A 22081-nucleotide genomic window follows, 5' to 3' on the forward strand; every position below is an offset into this window, starting at 1 on the left:
CTTTATCAGGTGTAGTTATAAACAATATTATAACTTCCTTGTCATGGAGCTTAACTTGTTCTGAACCCAGAACATTCCTTTAATAAAATCTATTTCCCAATTCTTACTGTAATGTACATTTTGTTAGTAGTTATTATTTTTATTTTTTTTCTTATTTTAAGGCTTTTTGCCTTTATTTTAGAGGCAAGTGAAGTGTGGACAGAAAAGTAGGGGTGATTCATTCTTTAAAAAAAAATAAATAAATAAATTATATATATATATATATATATATTTCAGCTAATGTTTTAGATTTACGCATTCAATTATATGAAAAATTTCCAACAAACTGAACTCGAGTAATCTTTGAATAATCCACAGTATTATAAATTAGACGTGAATGTGAAGTATTTGTTTAATCGAATACTTCACATTATGCTAAAATTATAAGTACATGTCAAGATTAAACAATTCAGTCTGATGCAAATTTGTCATACAATTGAAAAAACAAAAAATGGCATAAATCTTAAAAATAGACTGAAATATTTCTTTGAGTGCATGTTCTTGAGGCTTTATTTATCCAAACTCAAGCTAAACAATAGCAAATGTTTATGCCATAAAATAAATAGTGTAAGAAAATCAGAGCAGTAGGTTTCCGAGCCATCTAGAGACAAAGTTTGCCACAACAGCTTTATGTGTGAACAGCAAACCAAGGCAACATACAGGAGACTTACTAGCAGTTTCACATGGGTTTTTAGTTTCCAATAACTTAATTATTTGTTGCCCTTGGATAAACAGTAGTAAAGCACTTGATAGCTTTCGACAGACAGAAGACTGCTGACTGAAGGCTCTATTTGTAGAGTTGTGCAACTCGTTCTTTTTCTGATTGACAGATAATACGATGCCCCACAGGTTTAACTGCAGCTTTCACAGTAAATGTTGCATATGATCCACAAATCACATGCCTTTACAGATACAGTACTGTATATAGCTATAAAAACTTTTGCACTAACATCCGCTACTTGAAGAAACCTGTAACAAACATTGTGAATAACAACCGTTTATAGTAATAATGTGAGACTACCGCAAACGTATGTATCATTGTTTTATAAACATTTATTGTTAATTTGTCCAAGATATTCTGTTTGGATCTGAATTCTGAAAAGAACAAAAACACACTGTTTAAAATGAACAATGAATGAATCAAAATTAAGTCTATTTTCAAAACTGTTACAACTTCAAAAAGAAGTGTCAATCATTTTGTCAATTGTAATGACTAGTACATCTAGCCGAAATCTTGGCCATGCCCCCTTTTTTTGCAAACCCAAAGACTGGCCTTAGTACAAAGAATGACCAATAAATCACTCCATGTCCTGACTTTTCAAAAAGGTTTTAGGTGATTGGCTCGTTTCAGGATGGGTGGATTCAGCCTGGCAGGCGTCAGAGAACCGCTCCCTTGCACGCTCCCAGTTCCGTTGGGTTTTGGTTCTCTTGAGCGAAGCATCCTCTACTGACATAGCGACTCCAGAACCAAGACCAGACTGAGCCTTACGTAACTCCAGCTGGATCTAGAACGCACACAGAGGGTATAAATTAAGAATATTAAAATGGAGAGTATAAACCCTATTTGGCTGGACAAACGAAAAACTTGGAAGGGGTAGATACTGCGTTCTGGCTAAGGTAGTAAACATACAAGTTTAAATCTCATACAATGAACATTACGTAAACGAAACATTGTGTAATAAAAGAAATCAGTATTACTGGATCCTTCATTCCAGCACCGTCCTTGCCGAGACCTTCTCCTCGTTTCCAGCCCATCTTCTCCAGCATCTGTCTGCCCTTATTCTCATCTCCAATTTCACTATATACAACCCAACCAAACAAAAACAGACAATGCCAAAAAGCTCAGACTCTGCAGAAATATCTGTAACCTTGGAGACTTTCCATTCAGCTTCACATTGTCAGGTGTTCCGTGAGAACTTTACAGTAATCTACATGTTAATTATTGTTGTAAATGTTTGACTACAAAAATGTAATGACATACACATGAACAGAAGCAGGGGCATCGTCTCTCTGGAACGTTCCCTCGCTTCCGACTGTGTGCCGACGATTTTCCGCTCTGTCTTTATACTTGCTGTTCTTCAGGGTCTTCTGCTCCTCATAATCACTGTTCTGAAACACACCAGAGAGTCTTCACATAAAACACACTGGAGCAGTTCAAAGCTTCAATCCATTTTTACAAAACTGTTTTTGCTGTAATAGTTATGGACCAACACTTTAAAACAACAATTGTTTACAATTGTTTTTGTCCTTTTTGGAGCTTGACAGTCCCTGGTCACTATATGCTTTCAGTGTGTGGAAGGGGGCAAAAAACAGCACTGAGATTACTCCTTTTGTGTTCCACAGAAGAAAGTCACACAGTTTTGGAAATACATGAGGGCAAGCCAACGAAGACGGAATGTGATGTTTACATTCCTTACCAACAGATGGCAGCATTGGGCACTGATAATCAACACCACAATGTTTAAGCCCACACCTGACTATTCACCAAGAGAGTTTGTGCAGTTTAAAATATTAATATGAACCAATAATATGAATCTTGAACCTATAATATGAACGTTTTTGATGTATTAACCCTTAAATGCATGGTCATTTCACCAAACACTTTAACATATTCGGGTCTTTAGAGACCCGGCACTTATATCTATCAAAAATGGATGTACAAAATGCCCAGATGGTGTAAAATGGTACAAATATTTAGTCATTGACCAAATATTAGAAAATAATAAAACACAATATATTTTGATGTTTTATTTTTCATAAAAAGATAATGCAAAAAATCAGGACAATTCAAGTACAGGATTCATTATTTTCACACTGAAATGTCATGAGATTTCATTCATAAAATACTGATAATTCACCATTGTTGATAGTTCATTGTTGCACAGGAAGTCAACGTGATATAGTGTTTATTTGTATGCATATAGTACTAATTTCTCTTGCAATACACAAAGAAATACATATCCTGTGATAAAAAAACTTAAGTAGATATGAAATAATTTAGGACACTCTTACACACCTAGGGTCTCTAGAGACCCTATACACTTTTGGTGCTTAAACCATTATAAAAAGTGTTTTTTTTTGTGTGTGTGCAATTTTGGCACTTTTTTGTGTGTCACTATTTATAAGAGATAGATTGAGGAATACTAAAGAGGTGTGGGCACAACTCCAAAAAAGAGGTACAGGGGGTGGAATGGGGTCCCGGGTCTATAAAGACCCGAGGTATGCATTTAAGGGTTAAAGGGATAGTTCAACCAAAAATCTGAAGGAATTATTCATTTAAGGAGGTGACAACTTACTTTGAGACCATATTTGACCTTCATCATCTTCAGTTCTTTCTGTCTTTGAATCTCCTTATCCTCCTTACTCAGAACAGATCCTGAAACAAACACACACACACAAAATACACTTACACAATACTCAGTCTAAATGTGTATAGGGAGGGGTTGATTCAGATATAAGATATAACTGTGTAACAATTCAAAATCTAATCAGCTATGCCCATGTCTCAAACACATAACTTCTGTTGCATGATTAGGTCATTCCACCCAGTGACCCGTTTTCACAGGTGCATTAATGTGTGTGTGTGTTTACCTATCTGTATACCAGAGTTCTCCTCTCTTTTATGGCGATTCAGATGTGCTATGACCTGGCCCGGTTCACAGCCGTCACATGTGTCCGTTCCCGTGTGAATGTGGAAGGACAAAACGGTCTCTCCCATCTTCACTTCATCACCGTGGGTCAAAGGGCAAGGGTCACAGCGAACTTTGGGCTGCAGGGACACAGCAACACACCAGAGGGTTCAGCAGTGATTCAATTCTGATTAGTGGTTCATCGATCATAAAAATTCTGAGGCCGATTCGATCACAGACATTTTAACCCTGTGACCGGAAGATACCTATCTGATCACCAATGTTATTCTTAAAGTGCCCCTTGCCAAACTTTTGCAAGTAATACAGTATGCTGCAGTTATATAGTGCATTCAGGAAGTATTCAGACCCATTCATTTTTTCACATTTTGTTATGTTGCAGCCTTATGCTAAAATGCTTTAAATTATAATTTTTTTCACATCGGCCAAACTGAGCAATCGGGGGAGAAGGGCCTTGGTAAGAGTGGTGACCAAGAACCCGATGCTCACTCTGGTTGAGCTCCAGAGATCATGTGTGGAGATGGGAGAAACTTGCAGAAGGACAACCATGACTGCAACACTCCACCGATCTGGGCTTTATGGCAGAGTGGCCACACAAAAGCCTCTCCTCAGTGCATGACACATGAAAGCCCACTTGGAATTTGCAAAAGCATCTAAAGGACTCTCAGACTGATGAAATGAAGATTGAACTGTTTGGCCTCAATTCCAAGCATCATGTCTGGAGGAAACCAGGCACCGCTCATCACCTGTGCAACCCCATCCCCAACAGTAAAGCATGGTGGTGGTAGCATCATGCTGTGGGGGAGTTCTTCAGTGGCAGGGACTGGGGGACTGGTCAGGTTTGAAGGAAATCTGAACGCAGCAAAATACAGAGATATCCTTAATGAAAACCTGGTCTGAGTGCTCAGGACATCAGACTGGGCCGAAGGTTCACCTTCTAACAGGACAATGACCCTAAGCACACATTCAAGACTATGCAAGAGTGGCTTCGGGACAACTCTGTGAATGCCCTTGAGTGGCCCAGCCAGAGCCCGGACTGGAACCCAATCGAACATCTCTGGAGAGACCTGAAAATGGCTGTCCACCGACGGTCCCCATCCAACCTGACAGAGCTTGAGAGGATCTGCAGAGAAGAATCGCAGAAAATCCCCAAATCCAGGTGTGCAAAGCTTGTTGCATCATACCCAAAAAGATTTGAGGCTGTAATTGCTGCCAAAGGTGCTTCAACTAAGTACTGAGTTAAGGGTCTGAATGCTTATGTCAATGTGATATTTCAGTTTTTTCTTTCTAATAAATTTCTGGCTTTTGCTTTGTCATTATGGAGTATGGAGTGTAGATTGATGTGAAAAAAATTATAATTTAAATCATTTTAGCATAAGGCTCCAACATATCAAAATGTGAAAAAATGAAGGGGTCTGAATACTTTCTGATGCACTGTATATGAACTCCCCCACACTGTAAAATGACATTACATTTACATTAATTGTGAAATGCTAACATTTATTTTAATTTCCGAAAAGTTTTGTCACTATCAAAGATCACTGTGACACACTGGCAACCAGTAAACACCATGAGAGCATCACACACAGTAGAAATACGTTCAAAAATAGGACAGATATATCCACTACAAGTTCCAAAACAGCTCCACTGAGAAATCATTAGTGTCTATGATTCGTTTACAGTTTTTGGCATTTGTTGCAATGCAAATAACTTATTAATAAGCAACTGCCGATCAATTGGTGCATCCCTAATTCTGATGTATTCTTTCATACATATATCAAAAGTATACTAGGAAAGAATGGCTGTGCTAGTTTGAGTGTTACCTGTAGTATTCTGTTTCCATTGATGACAGTACCGTTCTGACTGCCCTGATCTATCAGCATATAACACTGCTGCTCCTGGTCAAAATAAACCTCTGCATGGGACTAAACACAGACAAACACACAATAAAAGGTGAGAATACCATCTTCACATATGCATAAAACTGTAAAATCAAAGATCGTACTGAGTCTTTTTGTGTTTGTTTTACCTTACTGACTCCCACCTCAGGGATTCTGATAGCGTGATTCATGTCTTTCTCTCTGCAAAGAGATGATAAACATTTACACAATAACTTTGTTTGCAAGCTTCTGAACATAAAGGATGGAAAGAAACCCCCTCCACACACACACACACACACACACACACACACACACACTCTCTCTCTCTCTTCTCTCTCTCTCTCTCTCTCAAAAATACCAACCTGCCGATGGTGGCGACCGTGTCAGCTGTGAAGATGAAGAGTGTTCCTGTCTGCAGTACAGGCGAACGAACCACTGTTACCCGAACACATGGTGGCCAGGCTTCTGTAACACAAATACAAACACATTACCAATAAAACACAAGGGAATCTCTCGAAAAAATAAGAAATTATATTTTGCATAAAATAAATGTAGCCTACATTTAGTCAACGTTTATTTTATCTTTTGCACTGTTGCATTATTTTCTTGACAATTAGGCACATTTAAACTCCAAATTTCTATTACTGTAATGAGAATAGAGATTCATCTAAACAGGCAGCATCCACACCTCTAAATAACAAACAGATTGCGTTATTTACGTAGTGGTGTCTCCCTCAAACATTTTTCCACATTCGTTCTGTTGCTCTTTCCTCTCACCTTTCTGCATTTGTGTTTCCATTTCTCTCTCTGGACTGTCATGTTCAGGTTGGACAGGAGATGCGGACGAGGATAATGATTGTGATGAAGGTTCTTTCTCTCCATCAGACTCTGTGATCTCTCCTTCCTCTGGCTCACTTTCACCGCTCACATGTTCAGAGTGGGACTTCCTGTCTTTTCGAGTCTCAGAACGCAATCTTTTCCTCCCTCTCCTCTTCTTCCTCTTCCCGCTGTAAGCGTCATCAGAATGCGACCCGCTCCGTCTCCGGGTTTTCTTTCTGTTTGTCGAACACGCTCTACTACAGTCTCGACTCTTGGCTCTTCTGGATCTTTCTTTGCTAGTGGGTCGCTGTGGGCTTCGGGATCGAGACCTTCGTCCTTTCTTATGTGAAGACGTATCATTCCCCTTTTCTCTGTGGTGAATTTCAGGCTGTCTGTCGAACTCAGGCCCCGCCTCTTTATGGTCCTGTCATTGACCAAACACTCAGCCAATCAGGGATGAGGAATCTACTTCCAGCATCTTCAATAGTGTCTCCACAATCATTGTTTTGAGGTGAAAACAGTTTTGAATTTGCTTGTATGTTGTCAAAAATATTTTCGAGGTGGCTGTTTGAGTCTCAGTTTTTAGTTGGTTCATTTCTGACTTGAAACACACAGTGCGATACAAAACCACCACCTAAAAACCCTGAAGGGTTTTACTTTTATATCTTTGGCCTTTTTGCTACTTTTATTGACAAGAGATGAAGTGGTGAAGAGGGTGGAATGTGACTGGGTAATGTCAAAAGCCTATCTGAACTAGCATCACCTGAATGAACACCATGGTTCAATGTGCTCAAGCATGTACGCTAACCACTAAGCCACAGCTCCTACATAGCTTGATGTCTTGCCCAAATAGAAACAATTTATATGCACAACAGAGTTTTCCCTATATGCATTTTGCAGCGGCACGACGCCACTGCTGAATTGAGCACCGCTGTTGGGATTTCACATGGTTAATTTAATATTCTTGACAAAACATAAGGCTGGCTAGCCCCAGTCAGTGGTGCACTTTCTACACTGCGAAAGGCACCACACCTCACACACACTCAAATACACGCACTTACTCACAGTGATGTCACCGCATAACAACACGTGTCAAACACGCTTAATTTCAAGTGGCCCGCGAGCTCATTTCTAAAACGTAGGATGGCAGGGGTTCGCAATGTTACACTGAACAATCAGTTATTTCTTTCCTTGTGAATATTAATGAGCCTTCCCCTGTCATCTGTATGTTTTGTAGCGCATTTTGCTCACTTCAAAAGCGGAATGAAACAGCACTACACGGGTCAATTATCAACACGGCTCAATCATAAATAATGCAGCACGAGGGCAGAGCAGGTGCAGTAATTCGCAAACTGGTCTCAACCGCACAGACTATTTTAAATGTGCCTGTGAAGCAGTGAGATTCACAGCGGGGATTGCGAAACCCTTTGAATGTGGTACGGAATTGTCTGTTGCAAAACTCGTCTCGGTGATGAAACTAGTTTAAAACAAACAGCCCCAACATTCTAAATGGCACTGACAAAGAAAACAGGAGAAAACATAAATAAGAAGGCTTTTCAATTCTCAGACCACAATGCTTACAAAACGTTACCATGGATTTACTGCAGTAACACTAACTGTACTGTATTAACTATTGTAGTTGTGGCAGGAAAACTTTCTTCATTTATTTAGACTGCTGTTATTTCATTGCAAAAATGCCATAGTTAATTATATAGAAACCACAGTTACTAACCATGATTGTGAGGAGCCATGCATGGTTTTACATGGTTACCATGAACTATTACAAATATCATTGTTAAAACTATGGATACTATGGGAGAACTATGGTGCATTTATATAATTATGGACCAAGCTATCAGTTTTCCATCTGTGTAAAATCTGCACTCTTGTAATGCTCTCTGATTGTAGGAAAATGTAAGTTGTTTTGTTTGCCTTCAGAAATTCCAAGACGTGACTGTAGTTTAATTAGTAGGAGACTGATGATAGGAATCTGTAAAGAAGACCCAACTTAGTCACACTGCCAGAATATTTCAATTTAGCCTTATAAAAATTAGGTGTTCATTTTTTCCACATTACTGTTGTTAATTTCATAATTTTCATCTGCATCCTAATCTCAAAATCAATGCTGTACTGTCAAATGTGCATTTCAATTATTGGTAATTGCATGGGTGCTACCAGAGCAGGTGCTGGTGCCACATTTTCAACCAGTCCTTTGAGGGCACAAATAAACCCTGATGTGGCCCAGGCTGAAATTAAGTTTGACACCCCTGTTTTAATCTATTTTTTGACCAACAAGCGTTAATACAGGTCTGCGGGATTGTGGGCAGGGGAAACACTGCACACTTTAATACATTACATTATAACAATAAGTGTTCAATTGAATAAAACATACCAGACTTAAAACTATTTAAATTAAGAAAAACTTCAATCACATTACCATTCGCCAAATGCAAAATACTGTATATTGCTATCGCATTGCCACAGATGCCTAATAACATTTCACAGATTCCATATATTTGGTCGCTACTTCAACTCCAGAGTAAAATATAACCAAAAACAAATCAAAACTTAAATACAGCTGCACTGAGTGACTTCTGTTTAAACTTCTGGTATCTGTGCAATTATGGCCATTTGAAAACATCTGATGCTAAAACTAGCTGTAGAACCAGACCTGAACGTACCTCTGAGTCCAATCCGCCTCAAAGGTTCTATCTTCAACTGAGCCATTGAGTTAGTCAAATCCTGAACCTACAGCGAAAGGAACAGCACACTGTCAGCTCCACCATGCATTAAATCTTCCTTAAAATACTCAAAACTGTTTACGGACCCCTATTTGAGACCACAGGCTGTTTTTCAGGCCCCCAAAATCAAAAGACGCTATTAATCAAAGCGAGAACCAGAAGCCAGAAGTTGTTTTTGGAACACTTGGATCAACTTGATTGTTTAATGGAACTCAACTCTCCAAAGAAATACTGAAAACTGAGACTCAAACAAGAAAAACATTTAATTGAAATAGAGTATTTAAAAGCATAGTTCCCCCAAAATTAAAAAGTCTGTCATTATTTACCTTGATGTAACTCCGAACCCATATCACTTTCTTTCTTCCATGAACCACAAAACATTTTAATAAGAAGACATGAGGTTTAAGCCAAGCTTACACAACAAGCCTTGCAGTCGGCGCCCTGCTGCTCACAGTCCCGTTTTTCGTCGTGCTGGTGCGAACACTTCAGGTCTGTAGTGTATCACCTACATGAGCATTCGTCCCCGACTGAGACCATGTGTACACTGGAATTAAGATGTGTTTTGGGTGATCCGATCACAAATGTACAAGCAAGATATCACCGTAACACCTGGTCATCTCTTTTTGACCACTTGTGCTCAGATTTCGAGGAGAGAGTCTCTGATTTCATGAGGGCATACATCGATCATTTCATCTGTGTTTTCCTAAATGATAATAAAGTGCAAAAAAATTAAAGACGAGAAAGTGCTAAAAACAGGCGCGCATTCTCTCTTAGTTATCCACAAACATGACGTTTAGAACTGAATTCTGAGTTATTTTAGTGCAGTACCTGTTATTGAGCTTCTAATGTGCATGCAGCTCATATCTGTGTCCCAATTGTACGTTCATGCATTGCATTCGCTTTTTTACATTTTCAGATTACTTTGATCCTGTTAAATCTGCACGTAACCGGCGAAAATCTGGCTGTTCCAGCTGCCTTCAGCGTCGTCCCGTTTCAAAAGGATTGCCCAAAATGCATCTTAAATTTAAAATAACAATGCATTCACAAACTCATGCAGTTTGTTCTTGATAACATGTTAACAAACAAGAAAGAACAGCTCGCACCCAATTTCGCGCTTTATTGGCACCATTTGCAAAGGAAAAGAATAAAACAAAAACAGCAGATAACAATAAAAACAGTGAGTTGGGAGATGTTTTATTTTATTATTATTTTTGTCTCCTGCTTCCACATCCCTTGTCCTACTCTTTCAACAAACATGAAAGAACGGCTCGTGCCTGTTTTTACGCATATTTGCGCTAATCTGCAAATGAAAAAAATTATAAAAACAGCTGAAAATAATAAAGACAGTGGGTAGGGAGATGTGAATTATGTTTTATTTTATTTTCTAATTATTTTTTGTCTTCTGCTTCCTAATAACTTGCCCTCCTCTTGTGCTCTTTCTATTTTTCATTGGCTCATTGTTGGTCTTTCGCTCAACGGGACAGTGCACACACCTGAAGACAAGATGTCTAGATATCAAGCTGTTTTGAAAACTGCCGAGCGTCTGGGACTAGTCTCAGCCTTTCGCAGGAGTGAGCACACAACAAGATTGTTCGTCGTGAGATCTGAGACTTCTTGTCGCAGACCAGTCGCCGACTCAAAACATCAAAGGAGAGGAGCTCGAGTCATGTAGTGTACACTAGGCTTTATATGCCATAAAACAACAGTTAATAATAGTGACTCCGCTCTGTCAAGCTAAAAAAAAAAAGGACAAGAAAACACCATAAAAACCAAAGTAATCAATACGACTCATGCAATATTTTCCAAGTATTCTGAAGCCATATGATCACTTTGTGCCATGGACAGAATAAGTCATTATGCACTCTCAAATCAAATAATTAATGATTTGATTTAAGTGAATAACAAAATTACATTTAATATGGGTTCCGAAAGACTTGGAATGTAGTACATAAGTTGTATTCTACTTATTTTATTTATCACTTTTAATTTGGTTGTATCCATTTTTTTTTTTTTTTCTGCTTTTCAGTTTTAAATCACTATCCACTGTCCTTATATGGCAAATAAACCATGTGAAGAATGCACCTTTTGTATTCCACAGAAGAGAAAAAGTCCTGAGTTTGGAGCAACATTAGGGTGAGTAAATGATGACAGAATTTTCACGCTGGACTTAAATAAGGAAGGTGGTTGGGGGTGGGGCAGTACTGAAAGTGAATATTTTTCAAATTGGGTGTCAACCAGCATATACAAATCTTTGTGAATACAAAACTATGCAAAGACATTGTGTCCATGTGTATCTCACCCCTCCGTCAAGACAGGAAGCTCTATCTGTGTTCTTCACGGACTTCCTGTTTTTCCAGTTTTTGGTCTTCCTCTGTGGCGTCTGCTCCGCTTCGGGGTGTGCAGCAGGCACCTCTATCCTAGAGTGGAATTGGTATTTTCCGCTTTCTGGGTCATAGTAATAGTACATGCCTGTGTTAGCATCATAATACAGCTGACTGGTCTGGAGAAGAGGAAAAAACACATTAGCACGGGCGATTAGTCAAGATTACACAAATAATGACAAATAAACAGCAGTCAAACGTCCCAAGAGAACTTTATCAAGATATTATTTAGATTGTGTAGGAAGAACTTACAGAGTCATAGTAAAACCCAGTGCTGTGGTCGTAGTACATGCCAGTACTTTCATCAAACACAAAGTTGGTCTGGTTCAACGCTTCTTCGGCGGTTGCTCTGAGCATGTCAGCTATAGAGCCACCTTCTCCAGAGGCCTCCTGAGACTAAAACATTGTCACACCTTGAATAAACTGGTTATATAAATATTACTGTATTAATAATAATTCATATAAATTATTATCATTTCTGTTTATAAATTGGCTATATTTGTTTGGCTAGGGCTGTCACGATTATGAAATTTGGCTAACGATTAATTGTCAAACAAATAATAACAATTATGATGCTTAATTGTCTGTTTTAGGGCTATGGCGATTAATTGTCATATAATTGTCATATTTTTTAAGGTGTGCTTTTTGAATGTGTGCTTCATACACAAAATATATTCTTATAATATATATATATAGTTGTGCTCAGACATTTGCATACCCTTGGAGAAATGGTAATATATGTACCATTTTTAAAGAAAACATGAGTGAGCAGGCAAAACATTTCTTTTATTTCTTATGGGATTCATATTCAACTGTAGGTTATAACAGAATAGCACAATCATAAAACAAAACATGGCAACAAAGAAAAAAATGAAATGACCCCTGTTCAAATGTCTGCATACCCTTAGTTCTTAGTAATGACAGCATGCAGTCTTTTGTAATAGTTGTCTATGAGGTCCCAAATTCTTGCAGGTGGTACAACTGCCCATTCGTCTTGGCAAAATGCCTCCAGGTCATGCAAAGTCTTTGGTCGTCTTGCATGAACCGCACGTTTGAGATCTCCCCAGAGTGGCTCGATGATATTAAGGTCAGGAGACTGTGATGGCCACTCCAGAACCTTCACCTTTTTCTGCTGTAACCATTGGAGGGTCAACTTGGCCTTGTGCTTCGGGTCATTGTCATGCTGGAAAGTCCAAGAGCGTCCCATGTGCAGCTTTCGTGCAGACGAATGCAAACTGTCTGCCAGTATTGTCTGATAACATGCTGCATTCATCTTGCCATCAATTTTCAGAAGATTCCCCATGCCTTTAGAGCTCACACACCCCCAAAACATCAGTGAGCCACCACCATGCTTCACAGTGGGGATGGTATTCTTTTCATTATAGGCCTTGGTGACCCCTCTCCAAACATAGAACTTATGGTTGTGACCATAAAGCTCTATTTTGGTCTCGTCACTCCAAATTACAGTGTGCCAGAAGCTGTGAGGCGTGTCAAGGTGTTGTCGGGTATATTGTAACCTGGATTTTTTGTGGCATTGGCACAGTAAAGGCTTCTGTCTGGCAACTCGACCATGCAGATAATTTTTGTTTAAGTATCGTCGTATTGTGCTCCTTGAAACAACCACACCATCTTTTTCCAGAGCAGCCTGTATTTCTCCTGAGGTTACCTGTGGGTTTTTCTTTGTATCCTGAACAATTCTTCTGGTAGTTGTGGCTGAAATCTTTCTTGGTCTACCTGACCTTGGCTTAGTATCAAGAGATCCCCGAATTTTCCACTTCTTAATAAGTGATTGAACAGTACTGACTGGCATTTTCAAGGCTTTGGATCTCTTTATATCTTTTTCCATCTTAATAAAGTTTCATTACCTTGTTACACAGATCTTTTGACAATTCTTTTCTGCTCCCCATGGCTCAGTATCTAGCATGCTCAGTGCATCCACATGAGAGCTAACAAACTCATTGACTATTTATACACAGACACTAATTGCAATATAAAAAGCCACAGGTGTGGGAAATTAAACTTTAATTGCCATTTAAACCTGTGTGTGTCACCTTGTGTGTCTGTAACAAGGCCAAACATTCAAGGGTATGTAAACTTTTGATCAGGGCAATTTGGGTGATTTCTGTTATCATTATGATATAAAAAGGAGCCAAACAACTATGTGATGATAAATGGCTTCATAAGATCACTATCCTTAAATAAAAGACAGTTCTTTTTTTTTTTTTGCATGAACAGTCATATTTCCAAAATCAATGCCAAAATTTCACAATTTCTGCCAGGGTATGCAAACTTTTGAGCACAACTGTAAATTATTATACTTATATTGTATTATATTATGCAACAGTAAAATATTCCTGTCCTAATTTCTTCGCTTTCACATGTTATTTTAATGCTCTGATCAACCCCCGAGCCCTAATTTGTCATGAAGCAAAACCTTTGAGATTTTGTTTCATCATTTCATCACTCCACAGAAATAGAGTAAGCGTGCGTCTCCTCCTCTGTGTCACTGCGTGTATGAGCCAGGTTCATTTGCCATTACACTATCATTTAAAGTGAAACCAGAGTGCTTTGTGTTCACTATCATCAGTGTATGTGCATCAGAGTGCTTGAGAATCTCTTCACATGCTCTTCTGGCCAGAAGCTGGTTGACGTCCGCGGTGCAGCTCAGTGACACTCGGATTCAGAGTTCAACTGAATGACACACGAGCATGCCGTTAATGGCATTTATACAGTATATTAGCTTAAAATTCCCTTATTTGGGCATTAAAATGTGATTGGAATTAGAATGCCCAATAATCGCAGTTGTCTCAAATAACCGCGGTTAGATCAAATAACCACAATCAGATGGTTATTTAATAATCGCAACAGGCTTAGTTTTGGCCATATGTTAGATTCTTTGTCATATTTTAGACCAATTATGCTATAAATTAGATTTTGTTTGGATGTACATTAACCTGTTTTGGCTATACAGTGGATTATTTTACCATATTTTAGACTTTTGGATATATGTTGCATTATTTTGCCCATGTTTTAGACTGTTCATGCTATATATTAGTTTATTTTGGATGTATATTAGACTGTTTTGGCTATATTTTATATTAATTTTGTCATATTTTAGACTGATTAAACTATATATTAGATTATTTTGGATGTATATTAAACTGTTTTGGCTACATGTTGGACTATTTTTGCCATATATTAGATGCTTTGGCTATATGTTGGATTCATTTAGCTACATGTTGGACCATTTTGGCTATATTTTAGACTGTTTTGGATATATGCTGGACTATTTTTGGCCATTTATTTGACCGCTTTGGCTATATGTTGGATTAATTTGGCTATGTTTTGATCTGTTTTGGCTATAGTTTGGATTATTTTGGACATATTTTAGACTGATTACGCCATACATTCGATTATTTTGGATGTATATTAAGCTGTTTTGTCTATAAAGTGGATTACTTTGGCTATTTCTTAATCTGTTTTGGTTATATATTGGACATAATTTAGACAATTTTGGCTATATGTTGGATTATTTTGACCATGTTTTAGACTATAGTTATATATGAGATTATTCTGGATGTATATTAAACTGTTTTGGCTACATGTTGGACTACTTTTGCCATATATTAGATGCTTTGGCTATATGTTGGATTAATTTAGCTACATGCTGGATCATTTTGGCAATACTTTAGACTGTTTTGGATATATAATACTTGCAAAAGTCTTGGGCACATAAGATGTTTCACAAAAACATTTGTTTTAAGACGGTTATTTATATCTGCTACTTTAGTGTGTCAACAGGAAATATAAATGTTAGACTCCCAAACATTACTTTTGCAAATAGAATAGAACAGAAGAACAGGGAGCCCTGCAACAGATGGCATGGCCCTCACAGAGCCCCCACTGAATATCGTGTCAGTCTGAGGTTACATAAAGAGACATAAGTAATTGAGACAGCCGAAATAAATCGAAGAACTGTAGCAAATTCTCCAAGAAGCTTGGAACATCCTATCTGCCAAAAACCAAGAGAAATTGTGTCCAGGTGTAAGTAGGAGAATTGGTGCTGTTTTGAAGGCAAAAGTATTCACACCAAATATTTATTTAGCTCTTTTTCTGTTTACTGGACTTTGTATGATGTTAATTGATTAATGAAAACTATTCAGGTCATTATTTTTTTTAAGAAATCCTCACTTTGCAAAAGTTTTAGGAACTTGTGAAAAACTTTCACAGTACTGTATGTTGGATTATTCTGGCCATATATTAGACTGTTTTGGCTAAATGTTGGGCTATTTTGGCTATATATTAGACTATGTTGGAATGCACTAATTTTATTTCTAATGAGTAGCATAGAGAAAATGGTTTAGTTTTGCAATATAACCATAATAATAAACAATTTTCAACACTCTTTATGGAGCTCAAACTATTTTTTGAAAAGCAATCGTGTTTGGCAGAATTATTCTGAATATCAAATACATGCAACCCATGACAGTAGTCTTGTAAATAATCTAACATGACTCTGATACCTCTGTTTGTGGAAAATCATTCAATCCATCCGTCTGCTCAGGATTGGACTGTTCTGTCTGTGTCATTATGAGATGCGTCTCTGTGTGTTCTGATGCCTCTTGAGATTCCATGACAACATTCTCCTGTGTTTCTGCTGTTGTCTCTGTTCCAGACTGATAGTATCCGCCATAATAATAATTATAATAATCTGTTTCAGAAAAAGATTAGCATTTAACTTCCACATCAATGCTGCAGAGGACTGGATCATTAAAAGGAATGTTCCGAGTTCAATATAAGTTCAGCTCAATCGACAGCATTTGTGGCATAATATTGATTATCACAAAACCTTGACACATCTCTCCTTTTGTTTAAAAAAAGCCGAAATCTTGGTTCCAGTGAGGCACTTAGGGTGGCAGTTTAGTTCGAAATAGAGCACGGTTCGCATGAAAAATTGGTAATGTGAAAGCTGTCATACGGACCGGGAAGTGCACCGCGGTACCGAACCCGAGACTACCTGTTGGAGTTCGGTTGCAATGGAACTGTAGCACGATTCGCGTGAATGTGAAAGCAACTCGGACTCGGGTGTGCACTCGTTCAGGAAGTCAAGTAACCTGCACATGCATTTTAGCCGATGACGACATCATTAGTTTCAACAACACACGAGGATCCACACATTCCTGAAAGTCCCAAAAGAGTAATGACACCACAATGACATACAACACTATAAATACTGTCTGTCTGTCTATACACCTTATAAATACTATTAGGTTATAAATATAGGGTATAATAGATGACAGTGGCAATAACTTCACCTTGGACACGAGCGTAAGCGTGCAGTGTAAACAGAGATGCAAATGAATTCCTTGCAATCAGCTGTCTCCTCAAAAAACGCCGTTTGCGAGCAGCAGCAAGCCGCCTTCCCCTGGACATCTGATGAGTTACACCATGCAGCGCACAGAGTTTCACAATTTGAGTTGAATTACTGAAATAAATGAACTTTTCCACGACATTCTAATTTATTGAGATGCACCTGTATACGCAGTTGTCGTTCACTGCTGTGCATAATGGCACCAAAATAACAAAAAAAACAAAGTATGATGAGTCGCGTTGTGTTCTCCATGTGTGTTTGTGATGAGGTAAGATGAACGCAAATGGACCGGGGTTCGATAGAATCAAGTGAGTGTGAAACCAGACCAAAGCTGCGGGGGGGCACCGGGAACAATCGCACTCGGGATCGGACCGCAACAAACGTGCCCAGCGTGAAAGCCCCCTTAATGAAAGTGAATGTGGGCCAATTTTTCAACATTAAAATTCTCACTTTTTCAAAAGTATAGACACAAGACAAAGGATATGAGGTAAAAATTATTTTAGTGTGATATAATCACTTACTAACATTTTCTGTGTAATTTGTAGCCAATTTTACAACTTTGTTACCATGACTATGTCATTTTAACAAACTCTAAACGGACTGTAAAAACTACAATTTTAACAAATTTACAGCTGAAATAATATACTAGTTTTAACAGAAGAATTATTGCAAGTGCTTTTATAAAATTATAAGCTTCACATTTCTGTGTTTAAACCCTCCAAAAAATTGGCCAAATTCACTTTCATTGTAAGTGCCTCACTGAAACCCAGATTTGTTATTTTTTAAAGAAAAGGAGGAATGAGTCGAAACTAATTTTTGTAATAATCAATATTAAGCCACAAATGCTATCGATTGAGCTCAACTTGTATTGAACCCAGAACATTCCTTTAACTAAGATACAGGAAAAACAAAAGAGAGAGACTAACCTGTCTCTGTCCAGGTGTATTCCTCCGTCTGAGTCTCAGCATTCACTCTCTCTTTCTCTCTTTTCTTTCTCTCATGGATTTCTGCACTCAGTGTATCAACCTAAATAAAAAACAACAACAGTAAATGAGTAAATTTTCATTTTTGGGTGAGAACCAGATTGTGCACTGACTCCAGCAAAGGGATATGCGAGCACCTAGCTTACCTGCTGTCTGAGATCTTCATTGTAGCTCTCAGTTGTCTTCTGCAGTCTTTCGCTTTGGCTGAGCTGTTTCTGTAACTTCTGTAGTTCATCCTTACATGTCTTCAATTCCTGCCGCAGCTCCTCTGCTTGTGATCTCAAAGACACGAGCTCTGCTTCCAAACCCTGCTCGTTGGGTTCAGGTTCTGGTCTTTCCTCCGCAGCCATCACTGAGTATTTTCTGTCAAAAATATGCAGATCAAGGCAAGGCAAGTTTATTTACATAGCATATTTCATACACAATGGTATTCAAAGTGCATTACATAAAGAAAATACAAGGTGCATATATACACACACACTTAATATACATATATACACATACACATTAATATATATATATATATATATATATATATATATATATATATATATATATATATATATATATATATCACGCACATATATAAATATAAACAGTTCAGAAATCAATATTTGGTGGAATAAACCTGATTTTCAGTCACAGCTTTCATGCATCTTGGCATGCTCTCTACCAGTGTTTCACATTGCTGTTGAGTGACTTTATGCCACTCTTGGTGCAAAAATTCAAGCAGCTTGGCTTTGTTTGACGGCTTGTGGCCATCCATCTTCCTCTTGATCACATTCCGGAGGTTTTCAATGGGGTTCAGGTCTGGGAATGTGCTGGCCATGACAGGGTCTTAATCTGGTCTTCCTCCATCCACACCTTGATTGACCTGCTGTGTTGCATGGAGCATTGTCTTGCTGGAAAAACCAATCCACAGAGTTGGGGAACATTGTCAGAGCAGAAGGAAGCAAGTTTTCTTCCAGAATAACATTGGCGGGCAGATTCATTTTGTGAAGGATGCATGAATCAAACCACATACAAGGTTATCCTGGAGAAAACTTGCTTCCTTCTGCTCTGACAATGTTCCCCAACTCTGTGGATTGGTTTTTCCAGCAGGACAATGCTCCATGCAACACAGCAGGTCAATCAAGGTGTGGATGGAGGAAGACCAGATTAAGACCCTGTCATGGCCAGCACATTCCCAGACCTGAACCCCATTGAAAACCTCCGGAATGTGATCAAGAGGAAGATGGATGGCCACAAGCCGTCAAACAAAGCCGAGCTGCTTGAATTTTTGCGCCAGGAGTGGCATAAAATCACTCAACAGCAATGTGAAACACTGGCAGAGAGCATGCCAAGATGCATGAAAGCTGTGACTGAAAATCAGGTTTATTCCACCAAATATTGATTTCTGAACTCTTCCTAAGATAAAACATTAGTATTGTGTTGTTAAAAAATATATTTTTTACTTGAATATTTACTTGTTTTCTTTGCATTATTCGAGGTCTAAAAACACTGCATCTTTTTTGTTATGTTGACCAGTTGTCATTTTCTGCAAATAAATGCTCTAAATGGCAATATTTTTATTTGGAATTTAAGAGAAATGTTGTCAGTACTTTATAGAATAAAACAAAAATGTTCATTTTACTCAAACACATACCTATAAATAGTAAATCCAGAAAAACTGGTAATTTTGCAATGGGCTCTTAATTTTTTCCAGAGATGTATATATAAACTACACCTACACAAGCAGACCAACCAATCAGAGAGAGCAACACAATTAATATGCATAATATGTAAATTAGTATCTGAAACATCACGACTCACAGAAAACATAGCTATCACAATGACATTAATCTGCTAAATGCAATCACGCAAGTGGACAGAAACCAAGTCTCATTTCATATTTAATAAGAATGTGTTCCTATTAATTTAAATTATGTTTATATTAATGCACTTTTGAGTTTTAGAACACATAATCCTCACCGATTTAAAGCACCCGTTTTCTCTGCGCTTTTCCACATTCCCCGCGTGCGCGTCAATCTGTAAATCAAAGATAAACATCATATGACCACTGTGCATTGGACACATATTCGTGTAGAAGTTTGTGTGATCGTAAAGTGCGTTACAGGAAGCAAACGCGACGAACTTTAATCCCACTTCAACGAAGGCCGCCATACTTTCACTTTGTAACGTCATGGCGCACGCGATGCTCCTGCGCAACTTCCTTTCGTTATTTTTATGGCGTCACAGCACCCCTAGTGTAGAACTCTGCTCACTGCAGTGTCGTTTCATTTTCCATACTGTACCACTGCCACTAGTGACAACCTTTTGTTTATTACAATTTCCTGTTAATTTTAATAAAATTTGGCATTTCATAACTCACGTATTCTGTAAACAAATTAATCCCCATTGTGATTGGATCAGTCAATGTAAGCCCACTTTGAATATTTGTTATAACAAATCAATTCGCTCCACTTTATATATATATATATATACACACAAATATATATATATATATATATATATATATATATATATATATATATATATATATATATATATATATAAAACTTTTGATTTAATCACTTTGCACAAAACTGAAGATGATAAGTATTTTGGCTCAAAATAAATGTGCTCAGTTTAGGGATTTTCATTAGCTACATACATTAGCAAGATTGTAAATATTATTAAATAGTATATCAAATGACCACAAAATTAAACTTTAGACATTGCACGCAACGATCTCATGAATCATGAATATTTTGCAGTGCATAGTGACATACAGGTGTTAAGGAAAGTACAGTGGTAGTTTTTGTTGCTGTTTAGTGTTTTGGGGGAAATGAGATAAAATGCCTTTTACCACGAGGGGCCTTTAGCCCAGTTGTACCCTACAAATCCAATGGAACATCCAGGGCTTTTGCAAATGAGATACATGTTTGGACATATGGCTAAGATAATTCCTCTACTTTTTATTATGCAAATGAGACACTTTTTATAGTATGGAAATAGCCATTATGTTAACAAACAAACGTTATAATAAATAAGCAAGGAAATACTATTAAAATCATTATGTAATATCTTTCATAACAAAGTTCATAATAAATGTGCAAACTTTGGCTCGTTTATGTTTAGCGTAAATTGAGTTTTATGTGCAGAAAAACACTAATTTATACAAAACACCTATTAAATGCAGGCACTGATAATGTTCTACTTTTGCTCTCAGTTTTTAATGTCACCATTTGACAAAAAGAACTGGCACAAAGAACTGGATTCATTTATTTATTTTGATACATTTTGATTTTGGGCAGCAGATGGCAGTACAAGCAAGTAAAATTTAACACCATCTTTATAGTGCCACACTTTTAGAGAGGTTTAAAAATCTTTCAGCTAACTGCTTTTTAAATATTACAACTTTCATGTGTAGAAAGTTTTATATAACCCCGGTAGAAGCTAAAGTGTTTGTGGCGTACATCATGAAGCACTTTTAGTCAGGATTTGAGACTAAATCAAATTAAAACTGTACATATGCTAACACCTGTGTCAGGCCCCCAAATCAAGAGGATGAGACTACAGGTGTATTTAATCTGAAATAAGTTTACAGGCCCATAATAGACAGGAAATGAGAGAGTGGTGGCTTGAGTTTTCACTGTCAGAAAAAATACGAGGTGGTAAGATTTACGACACCTTGCTCCCCTTCACACCACTTACACAGTTGTGTTGCCTCAAGCATAAGCTAATTGGCATTTGCATAAAGAGCAAGAGCTGTTGGTTTAACAGAGGTATTGACACACACATACACACACACACACACACACACACAAGTGCGCATAAACACATTCATGTGCATCATTCATTGTCTAAAAAAAACTGCAGACTTTATCCAAACATGATAGAAACATGACAGAAACTTTGACAGTTAGTCATATAGATGAAGGGTTTATTTAATTAATACACAACATTTAGAGTTGACTTCATTAAGTTGACAGTGTGAGAACTTGTCATTGGGGTGACAATATACACACACACTTACACAAGCGAGCGACTAGCGTATACACTAGCAGCTGACATTCATGACATGACAAGTGAATCTCGTGAAACCTAACTGAATATTGGAAGTGTAATCAGCAGAACTGTGAAACCATCACACTCTCTTTACTGACGCAATATATGCACTGTAATTAGTAGTACTTGCTAAGTATTAAAAACTTTGACGCATTAATCACACAGCTTGT

The 22081-nt window shown here is 37.8% G+C and overlaps 1 protein-coding gene across 3 annotated transcripts; it reads right to left on the bottom strand.

Moving 5' to 3' along the window:
- Positions 1-1068: 1068 nt before the first annotated feature.
- LOC127428679 (angiogenic factor with G patch and FHA domains 1-like) lies at positions 1069-20066 on the bottom strand. 3 transcript variants are annotated; one of them, XM_051677193.1, is made up of 16 exons: positions 19976-20066; positions 19833-19889; positions 18008-18224; positions 17805-17904; positions 16031-16218; positions 11760-11903; positions 11426-11626; positions 6344-6809; positions 5929-6031; positions 5716-5767; positions 5510-5611; positions 3631-3808; positions 3336-3415; positions 2021-2148; positions 1738-1837; positions 1069-1544 (listed from the first exon to the last, which is right to left on the bottom strand). In XM_051677193.1, exons 2-16 carry the CDS (start codon positions 19868-19870, stop codon positions 1338-1340), a joined length of 2304 nt encoding a protein of 767 aa, XP_051533153.1. In that variant the 5' UTR covers positions 19871-19889; positions 19976-20066; the 3' UTR covers positions 1069-1337. The 3 variants fall into 3 exon arrangements, with proteins under 3 accessions (XP_051533153.1, XP_051533152.1, XP_051533154.1); XM_051677192.1 differs by having other exon boundaries at positions 19996-20040; XM_051677194.1 differs by lacking the exon at positions 6344-6809 and adding an exon at positions 9067-9133 and having other exon boundaries at positions 19996-20040.
- Between the last annotated feature and the right edge of the window lie 2015 nt (positions 20067-22081).

Source organism: Myxocyprinus asiaticus, chromosome 38 (genome assembly GCF_019703515.2).
Source record: "Myxocyprinus asiaticus isolate MX2 ecotype Aquarium Trade chromosome 38, UBuf_Myxa_2, whole genome shotgun sequence".
In the NCBI taxonomy this organism is placed as follows: domain Eukaryota; kingdom Metazoa; phylum Chordata; class Actinopteri; order Cypriniformes; family Catostomidae; genus Myxocyprinus; species Myxocyprinus asiaticus.